At 66.7% G+C, this 8,723-nt stretch overlaps 3 protein-coding genes across 3 annotated transcripts in view; 1 reads left to right on the forward strand and 2 right to left on the reverse strand.

Moving 5' to 3' along the window:
* Positions 1–2,632, reverse strand: part of EMIHUDRAFT_246308 (Clp protease) — a gene marked incomplete at both ends in the record, with an annotated part of 4,859 nt that extends 2,227 nt beyond the window's left edge. Inside the window, 8 exons of the mRNA XM_005766625.1 lie at positions 579–621; positions 786–847; positions 879–1,148; positions 1,576–1,640; positions 1,701–1,851; positions 1,973–2,017; positions 2,068–2,150; positions 2,266–2,632. Coding sequence (XP_005766682.1) covers positions 579–621; positions 786–847; positions 879–1,148; positions 1,576–1,640; positions 1,701–1,851; positions 1,973–2,017; positions 2,068–2,150; positions 2,266–2,632 — 1,086 coding nt within the window. The remainder of the gene's footprint in view (positions 1–578; positions 622–785; positions 848–878; positions 1,149–1,575; positions 1,641–1,700; positions 1,852–1,972; positions 2,018–2,067; positions 2,151–2,265) is intronic.
* Positions 2,633–3,106: 474 nt separating this feature from the next.
* On the reverse strand, positions 3,107–3,304 carry EMIHUDRAFT_59072 (hypothetical protein; the record flags this gene model as incomplete). Its single annotated transcript, XM_005766626.1, has 1 exon — positions 3,107–3,304. A coding segment is annotated over one exon (198 nt), but the record flags the coding sequence as incomplete, so codon positions are not given.
* Positions 3,305–7,996: 4,692 nt separating this feature from the next.
* The window catches only part of EMIHUDRAFT_470631 (putative heat shock protein 40), a gene marked incomplete at its 5' end in the record, with an annotated part of 3,650 nt that continues 2,923 nt past the window's right edge, over positions 7,997–8,723 (forward strand). Inside the window, 3 exons of the mRNA XM_005766627.1 lie at positions 7,997–8,098; positions 8,225–8,413; positions 8,492–8,685. Coding sequence (XP_005766684.1) covers positions 7,997–8,098; positions 8,225–8,413; positions 8,492–8,685 — 485 coding nt within the window. The remainder of the gene's footprint in view (positions 8,099–8,224; positions 8,414–8,491; positions 8,686–8,723) is intronic.

An 8,723-nucleotide genomic window follows, 5' to 3' on the forward strand; every position in this document is an offset into this window, starting at 1 on the left:
CGGGTCGGGGGCCGCCTCCTTGGGGAAGGAGAAATCCTCCATCTTGGCCTACCCCCCCAAAGGTCCCCGGGATCTCCCCGCATCTCCCCAGGGGTGAGGGAGGTTTCCTCCCTCCTCCGGCCTGGACCAAGGGGGGTTCCACCTCGTCCAGGGCCTGGGGGGGGGGCCCTTTGGTCAGGGCCCGTTCAAAAGGCCCCCCCCCCCCCCCCACCCCCCCCACCCCCCACCCCACCCCCCCCCACACCCCCGGTCTAGCGCCTGCGGCCGCGGGGTGGCGTCCTCTCGGCTCCTCTCGGCTCCTCTCGGCTCCTCTCGGCTCCTCTCGGCTGCTCTCAGCTCCTCTCGGCTCGTCTCGGCTCCATCTCAGCTCCTCGCCTGCGGCCGCGACGTGGCGTCCATCTTGAGCTTCGCCGCCGCCTCGTCGACGAGGTCGATCGCCTGGTCACGGCGGTGCGAGCGCTGCGAGGAGGGCGCCGCTCACAGCTGGCGCGCCGTCCACAGCCGTCTCGGGACGGCCTCGCCTTGTCGGGCAGGAAGCGCTCCGAGATGTACCGGTCGGAGAGGGCCGCCGCGGCCACCAGCGCCGCGTCCGAGATTGCGACGCCGTGGTGGAGCTCGTACCTTTGGCGAGGATTCGCCCGTGGTGAGCGAGTCGTCCACTCTCTGCTGAAGGCGACGCCGTGGCGGGCTGCTCGTACCTGCACGCATCAGGACCGACTCATCCGCTCCTTCCTCCCGCACGGCGATGCCGGTGCGACGCAGCAGGTGGAGGTTGTTGCTCGCACCGCTCCTTGAGGCCGCGCAGGATGCCGGTGGTCGCCTCCACCGTCGGCTGGGCCACGAAGACCTGCGGATGGGAGGAGGAGAGAGGCATGGACCACAGCGCGGTCGCCTCCGCCACCGGCCACGGCGGCCTGCTGGAAGCGCCGCTCGAGCGCCGCGTCTTTCTCGATGTGCTGCCGGTACTCGTCCAGCGTCGTCGCGCCTGCGCACAGCGGTGGGCCTGACGGAGACGCCGCTCCCTCGCTGCCGCCGCGCCTCGCCGTCGCGCCGATGCAGCGCAGCTGACCGCGCGCGAGCGCTGGCTTGAGCAGATTGCCGGCGTCCATCGCGCCGTCCGCCTTCCCGGCCCCGACGACGGTGTGGATCTCGTCGATGAAGAGGATGATGGCGCCGTCCGCCTCGGTCACCTCGCGCAGCACAGACTCTCGGCTCATCTTTGCTCACCTCCGCGCACCTCGGCGCACCTCGGCGCACCTCGGCGCATCTCGGCGCATCTCGGCGCATCTCGGCGCATCTCGGCGCATCTCGGCCTCGGTCGCCTCGTTCAGCACCGCCTTGAGCCTCTCCTCGAACTCGCCTGCCCACAGCTAGAGGCGTGACGAAGCGCCGCCCACACCACCCCGCCACGAGCCGCCTTCGACCTCGCCTCGGTACTTTGCGCCCGCGACGAGCGCGCCCATGTCCAGCGCGAGCAGCCTGCAGCGCCAAGCAGGAATGGCGAGAACGATGCGACGCGTCTCTCTCCTCCCCCCACCGCGCGAGCAGCCTGCGGCCGCGCAAGCTCTCGGGCACGTCTCCCGCGGCGATGCGCTGCGCGAGGCCCTCGGCGATCGCCGTTTTGCCCACACCCGGCTCGCCTAATCAGCCGATGGGTCAATCCGTCCGTCGACGGCTCGATCGCTCCTGCCTTTGCCCACGCCCGGGCTCGCCGAGCAGAATCGGGTTGTTCTTGGTGCGCCGAGAGAGGACGGTCATCGCGCGGCGAACCTCGTCGTCGCGGCCGATGACCGGGTCGAGCCGCCCAGCCTTTGCCTCCGCCGTGAGATCGCGCGAGTACTTCTCCAGCGCCTGCAGGAAGGCCCCGGGAAGGCTAAGAGGGAAGGCTCCTCCAGGCGGCAGCGTCGGCCTTCTCGCGCGCCTCGTAGGCGGCCTCCGGGTCCTTTGAGCTGATCTTGCGCCCGCCACGCACCTCGTCCGCCGCAGTCCGCAGCTTGGCCGCGTCGAGACCCTCCGCCTGCAGAGGAAAGTTCACGGAAGGTTCCGCCGACGGCTCCCGCAGCGGACCGAGCGGCGCAGAGCCCCTCCCGCCCGCAGCGCCGCGCGGCCGCAGCGAGGCTCCTCGGCGAGCGCGATCAGCACGTGCTCGCCTGGCGGAGCGGAACGGGGTGGGAGGTCCGGGCGACGGTGTGGCGGGGAGAGGGAAGGGTGCTGGAAGGGTCTGGGAAGGGTCCGGAGGCTTCCGGAAGGAGTGAGCTCCGTCACCGGAGAGGAACTCGTCGCCGAGCGCGGCTCGCTCGTTGTTGGCGCCGCGCACCAGCGCGAGCAGCGACGCGCCGACCGACGGCTGCTCCGGCGCCGCGCCCTTCACCTTGGGCTGCCGAGCGCTGAAGTCTTCAAGCTGCCGCTTGAGCGAAGCCGCGGAGGAGCCCGCCTTGGAGAGGGTGCGAGCGACGACGGAGTCGGCGTCCTGAGAGAGGAAGGCGAGCGCTAGGTGCTCCGCCTCCGCCGTCGTCGCCTCCGCCGCGCGGCAGGCGGCAGGCAGCCGCTGGACGCCGTCGAAGCCCTTCTCAGTCCAGCTCTCTGGCGAGAAGAGCGAGGAGGGGCTGTCGTCGCGCGGCGCGGCCAGCATGACCGCCGGCCGAGCTATGCGAGGCGAAGCGGTCCATGCCGGCGTCGAGGCGAGGGCTGGCGAGCGAGGCGAAAGCAGGGCCAGCGAGACCGGCAGCACTGCGTGCATGACCCGAGGACCGGTGGAGGAGAAAGAATTTAGACAAAAGAATTTCCTCGCGCCTCCCGCGCACAACACTGGGCACGGGACTGGCGCGCACTGGCACTAACACAGGTACACCGGAGAAAGAAATAACGCACGGGCCCTCAGCGGAGCTGGGAATAGGACCGCCGCAAGCGGCGTGGCGTGGAGCGGTTGAGCATCCCTCCGGGGGCCCCTCTGCGCCGGGGAGGGAGGCGTTGCTGGAGGCTAGGACGCAAGCGTCCGTCGCCCTTTTCAAACTCGGGGCCCACTCCGCTACGCTCCGACCCGAATTTGGAGGGCCTAAAAGTTTAAGGTGTTGCTGCGCAAAAGGGGTCGGACACAGGGCAAGGAGAGGGCGGAGCAGCGGCGGAAGGCGTGGTTGTTGATGGCGGTGAGGCCGGCAGGGAGGTCGATGGAGGAGAGCGAGGAGCAGCCTTCGAAGGCGTTGCTGCCGATGGAGGCAAGGCTGCGCGGGAAGGCGACCGAGACGAGAGAGGCGCGGTTGCGGAACGCCCGGTCCGGCAGGTGCATCATGCCTTCAGGCAGCACCGCGTGCCCGTCGGCGACGACGACCTGCCAGCCGCCCACGTCCAGAGTCTCGGAGCCGGTCGGCGAGAGCGTCGCCGTCTGGTCGGCGAGGTCGGCTAAAAGTCGAGTGGCGTCGGCGAGAGACATCGACATGTACCTTTACCTCAACAGGTGTCCTCTTGGCCTGCTGAAGGGGGACACGTCCCCCCGGGGGGGGGGGGTCAAGACATACCGACGGCTAACGCCGAAATCGGTTCACACCTGCTCTTGCAGGTGTGAACACAAAGGATTCGCTGTATCTACTCAGCTGCTCCGCTTACACTTACCTGTGAAGTATAGGATGAACGATATCGGTGTCGAAACACCGCTCTGACAGCGCTCACAGCTACGTCCTCAACAAAAATGTTCTTTTTGAGCTTGCCTTCGATGTTAGGAAACAAAGCAAGGCGCACATGGTATATCGCTCTCGGGCCCACAGACATCCCGCACACCCGCCGCCACCCGCGCGCGCCCCGCCCCACCTCGCTCCTCGGCCGGGAGAAAGGGGAGTGACATGCAGCGGTCTCGGCGGCGGCGTCGGCCGCCACGTGCGTGGTAGGTGCGGGTGGTATGCCTAGGCTGGCCGGTTTCTTTCGCGGTATCCGCGGCGGGATATGGCGGGATATGGCGGGATATGGCGGGATATGGCGGGATATCCCGAGAGGGCGTAATGTGATGCGTATGCATATGGGCCTCTGTGCATATGCGTAGCAGTACAGACCACGATTGGTGTGATCCAGCTCCGCCGTCCACGCCCCTCGCACCTATGACTCGACCAGTGTGAAGGTGAAGAGATGACACCGAGTGTGCGGTAGGTAGGTAGGTAGAAAGGTCTTGGCAGCAGACAATCGACTTGATCAAGCCTCCGTCTTGCTGGCCTCCGTCTTCCGCGCCTCCGTCTTGCTGGCCCTCACCTTGCGGGAGCCGGTCGCACTCTACGCGAGCTGGTGGCTCTACTACGGCCCCGGAATCTGCCACGACTTTCGCGTTCCCAACCCGGGCAAGTACACTCGCGAGTGCGCCTCGGCGGCGGAGTTTGCGACGCGGAACCCAAACCTGCAGACGTGGCTGCTGGCCAAGGGGGTGCTTCCTGGCTCAAACAAGACCGACCTCGAAAAGGCAGAGGAGCTTCTGCGGAGGGTGGACGTGGTGGGCGTGACCGAGGCCCTCCCCGCCTTCATGCGCGAGCTCTGCGGCAGGATGCGCCTCGGCTGCCCGCCTGGTCCAAATAAAAAAGTGGGGCCATGCCGCCGCACTGCGTCGATCCGGGCCACACGCACAAGTCAGCGTGGTTCCGCCCCGAGTTTGCGGCGAAGCGGAACCACAGCGGCTTCAGCGACGGCAAGACGTGGACGGCGGAGGGCGACGCGGCTTTCCGCGCTGCCGTCCGCGACGCCGCGCCGCACGACGCAATGCTGTACGCGAGGTACCGTGAACGGTGGCTCGGCCCTTCGGCGGCGGCGGCGGCACCCGCCCCCGCGACGTGCAGCGGACGTGAGCTGCGCCAGCACACACCAGTGGGTGGCGGTGACGGCGGCGAGGCCGGCGCTCAAGGAGTGCGCGGTCGTCGGTGTGGACAAGGGCCGTGCTTGCCGCTGGGCGCTCTGCCGGCGGGTGGATCGGAATGCTTCTTGCCAGGCCGCCACGTGCGCTAACAGGGGCGCGGGGTGCAGGGGTGGCGGGTGAGCTAGCCTGGGACCAATGAGTGCGTGTGATCTCGAGTGATCAAGGAAGCACGAGGGCTTCGCCGACGAGATAGCGCGGCGGCCACTAGAGCCGTACCACCGCACATAAAATCTGCCCACACAACTCCAACAGATTCTATGAAAAACCTATTCCTATACGTGTACGCTGAAGTGTCGCCTTGTCGGAGAGACCGCCTGTTTCGTGAGCCTAACTGCCAGCCGAGGCGCGACTGGCGGCATTGGCAAGGGCCCGGCGAAAGGAGGCGGGGTCGGGGAAGATCGCCCGCACAGCTTCGGAGAGCTCCGCAGCTGAGGGCTCCATACCGCCCGGGTGCGTCTTCATCAGCCAGCCAATCAGCTCGTAGGCGTGCTCGACGCAGCCATTGGTGGTCTTGAGCACACGCAGCGCGGCTGTGAGGACGCCCGCCTCGATGTACTCCACGCGGACGGGGCAGGCCTCGTCGTCGCCGCCGTTCGCTGCGCTCCTCTGCGCGGCTGGAGGTTTCGCAGAGGCCTCGTACCACCCCAGCAGGGTGGCGAGGGAGCCGTTGCGAAGCGTCTCGTGGCGCGGGTGCGAGCGGAGGATGCTCACCAGCGCCGCCACGCCGCCGTCGGTCATCGCTTGGCGGCAACGCTCTTGCTTGTCGCGGCCGCACTCGGCGGAGAGGGTGAAGGTGTTGAGGGCCGACATGCCAAACATCAGCACGCCCTCCGCCTTCGCGTGCGTCTTGAGCGATGGGAGGACGCTGCCGCGCAGCAGCCCGCGGATGCCCCCGGCGGGGCGCAGCTGCTCCTCAAAGGCACGGGCGGTCACCTCGCTGAACAGGTTGAGCAGCGCGGAGATGCACATCTCGACGTCCTCCTCGTCCGCAGCCACCTCCGGAGAGCGTAGCGCCTCACACACCGCCGCCACCGCGCCCGCGCGTACGCCCGCCTGCTTGCGGCCGATGGCCAGCTGATCTTCTCCGACGGTGATGTTGCGGATTGCGCCGGCTGCCTGTGTTATTCGGGTGGGGATCCATCAGTGGTAACCGGCTTTAGTCACAGATCCAAGCTCAGACGCCACACCAACACCACAAACACGCTCAGGCCCTCGCCTAACCGTCGATTGCTCGAGGCTATTCACACGTCAGGGCCCTGTGATGACATGTCCTCACCTAATTATTAACTAATCAAGGGCCTCGCCCAACCGTCGATTGCTCGAGGCTATTCACACGCCAGTCGCGTGGAGTAATCTCGAGCTCGGGTAGCCTCGAGGTCGGGCTATCTTGGGCAATCCCGAGTGATCTCGGGCAAACTAGGGAATCTCAAGTAATCTCGGGTAATCTCGAGCCGACTCGGGTAATCTCGGGTAATCTCGGGTAATCTCGGATCGTCTCGGGCAATCTCCGGTAATCTCGGGTGCTCCTGGGTCGTCTCGGGTGATCTCGGGTAATCTCGGGTGATCTTGGGTCGTGTCGGGTAATCTAGGGTAATCTCGGGCTGTCTCGGGCAATCCCGAGTCATCTCGCATGGTTTGCTGCCCGGGTGCCTAACCACACGCCTGCCCGCCGCTGCGCCCCTACGTACCACACAGTTCAGACGTATTCGCCACCCCCCTTGTATTCTGTACGTGCTTCTGACTGTACGTACTTCTGACGTATTCGCCACCCCCCTTGTATTCCGTATTTCCCCCCCGTTCTGACGTATTCGCCACCCCCCCCCCTTGTATTCCGTACGTATTCTCGGAGCGGAAGCTTCGTGCAGGACTGACGAGGGGGGCAACTCGAGTCTACTCTCAAAATAACGATCTAAGACCAGACAGGCCAGAGCGTGCGATCGCTGACATGCGCGCCCCGTCGAGCTGACGGCGGGCGCGCTGAGGTCGCACGCCAAGCCAAGTTATATGCCAATGGCATGCGATCAAGAATCGGCTCACGCGCCTCTACTCGCACACGCTCACCCATAGAATTGTCACCGCCAGTGAGTGCGAGATAGGGCTAGCGGCCGGCGGCTAGCCCCTGAGGAGAGTGACCAGAGACACCTCACATGACCCCACACACGGTCTAGTCCGGCCTCGCGGTCGGCGGCGATTGCTAGAGGAGGAGCAAGACTGCTCCAGCCTCACGCGCTCGCCCCTGTCGTCTGTTGTGTTGTTGTGCCCGTGTTTGTTCCTTCGGCGACTTGGCTGGGGGAGACGACAGGGGGGGTGCGCGGCCTTGAGTTATGTGTACGCCAACTCAGGGTGTGTGGCAGCCAGCTGGCTGTGTGTCTTGTGAGCTTGTTTGTGTCTGTGTGTCGTTCGAGAGAGAGGGGGCGAATTTGTGCGGCAAGTTGCACTACTCTCTCATGACACATACAAAGAAAAAAATTCCGGCGAAAAGAAATCGAAGACGGGAATTCGTCGCGTGTGTGATCACACCCAAACCTTTCATCATCGAGAGCATCGAGGCGTGCTCTCGCTACGCCGCTCCGCCCGGCCGGCTCTGACGCCCCGCCCCTGCTTGTGTAGGCGACGACGCCAGGTTTGCCGCTGTTTGCCGGCGCATGCACTCCCATCTTAGATCTGACACGCACCGAACGACAGACCCACAGCCCACAGCGCGCGCGGCACAGCTACTGCCTACTCCCAAGACCCTCGACCACAGCCCACGAGCGACTGAATCTCAACGGCGGCGGCTGGCGCGCGCGTGCCCTTGACGCTCTCCGTGCCGGACAACATCTGCTACATCGCGGACCAGCGCTCTTTGTTCGCTGCGTGCGGCGGTCGCGCCTCGGGTCTCTCCGCGCTCACCTCCGACTTCTCCACCGCCGACTCCGTCACCGCTTTGCCGTCCGCCTCCTTCCTGCCCAGACATCGTCGCCTTGACGCTCAACGTCGCCGACCCGGTTGCCGACGCCCCCGCCACCGCCAGCTTCGGCAACAAGGCGAGCGCCTCCCTCCGCCGGCACGGCGGGCACACTCTTTCTTCTTTGCTGGACTCCAGTCGACGCGGCGTTCGACCCGGCCATGTGTGCGCGAAGAGCCCTACGAGGCGCTCTTCGGGCTCGTCCCCGCATCGAGGACGGGCTCTCAGCTCTCATGAAGGGCGGCGGGCCGTGTCCGGAGAAGGTGCCGGCCGCGGCGCCCTCGCCCCTCCCTCCCTCCCCCCCCCCCTTCCCCCCCTCCAGATCGTCTTCCCCCCTCCGCCCGCCCGCCTTCCCGCCTGCCTCCACCCTTCTCCTCGCCCTCGCGCAGGCCCGCGTCGCCATCTCCGGCATGCCGGCAGCCCACTTCACCGTCGCCTCCTCGGTCGCTGCCGCTTCCCTCGCAGTACGAGGTCGGCGTACCGTCTGCGCGTACCTGCTCGAAGGCCTACAACCGCACCGCGGCGGCTTGTCGCAGGCGACCATCGAGTGCTACACGGACATCGCGGACGAGAGTGCGGTGCGCCGCTGCATTACCGCCCCGTGGGTGCCTCCCATTCAAGCACTTGAATGACGCACCTGCTCCCCGGCGGCACAGGGCGTTCGCGCGGTCACTGTCACGTCTCGGCCCGTCCTCGACATCGACCCGACCGCCGTCATCGCCGCTCCAGTCGACGCGGCGTTCGACCCGGCCATGCCTGCGCGAGAAGCCCTACGCGGCGCTCTTCGGGCTCGCCGCATCAAGGACGGGCTCTCAGCTCTCATGAAGGGCGGCGGCCCGTGTCCGGAGAAGTGCCGACCGCGCGCTCTCCCTAAACCCCGCACCCCAT

This window comes from Emiliania huxleyi, assembly GCF_000372725.1.
Source record: "Emiliania huxleyi CCMP1516 unplaced genomic scaffold EMIHUscaffold_503, whole genome shotgun sequence".
Classification (NCBI taxonomy): Eukaryota; Haptophyta; order Isochrysidales; family Noelaerhabdaceae; genus Emiliania; species Emiliania huxleyi.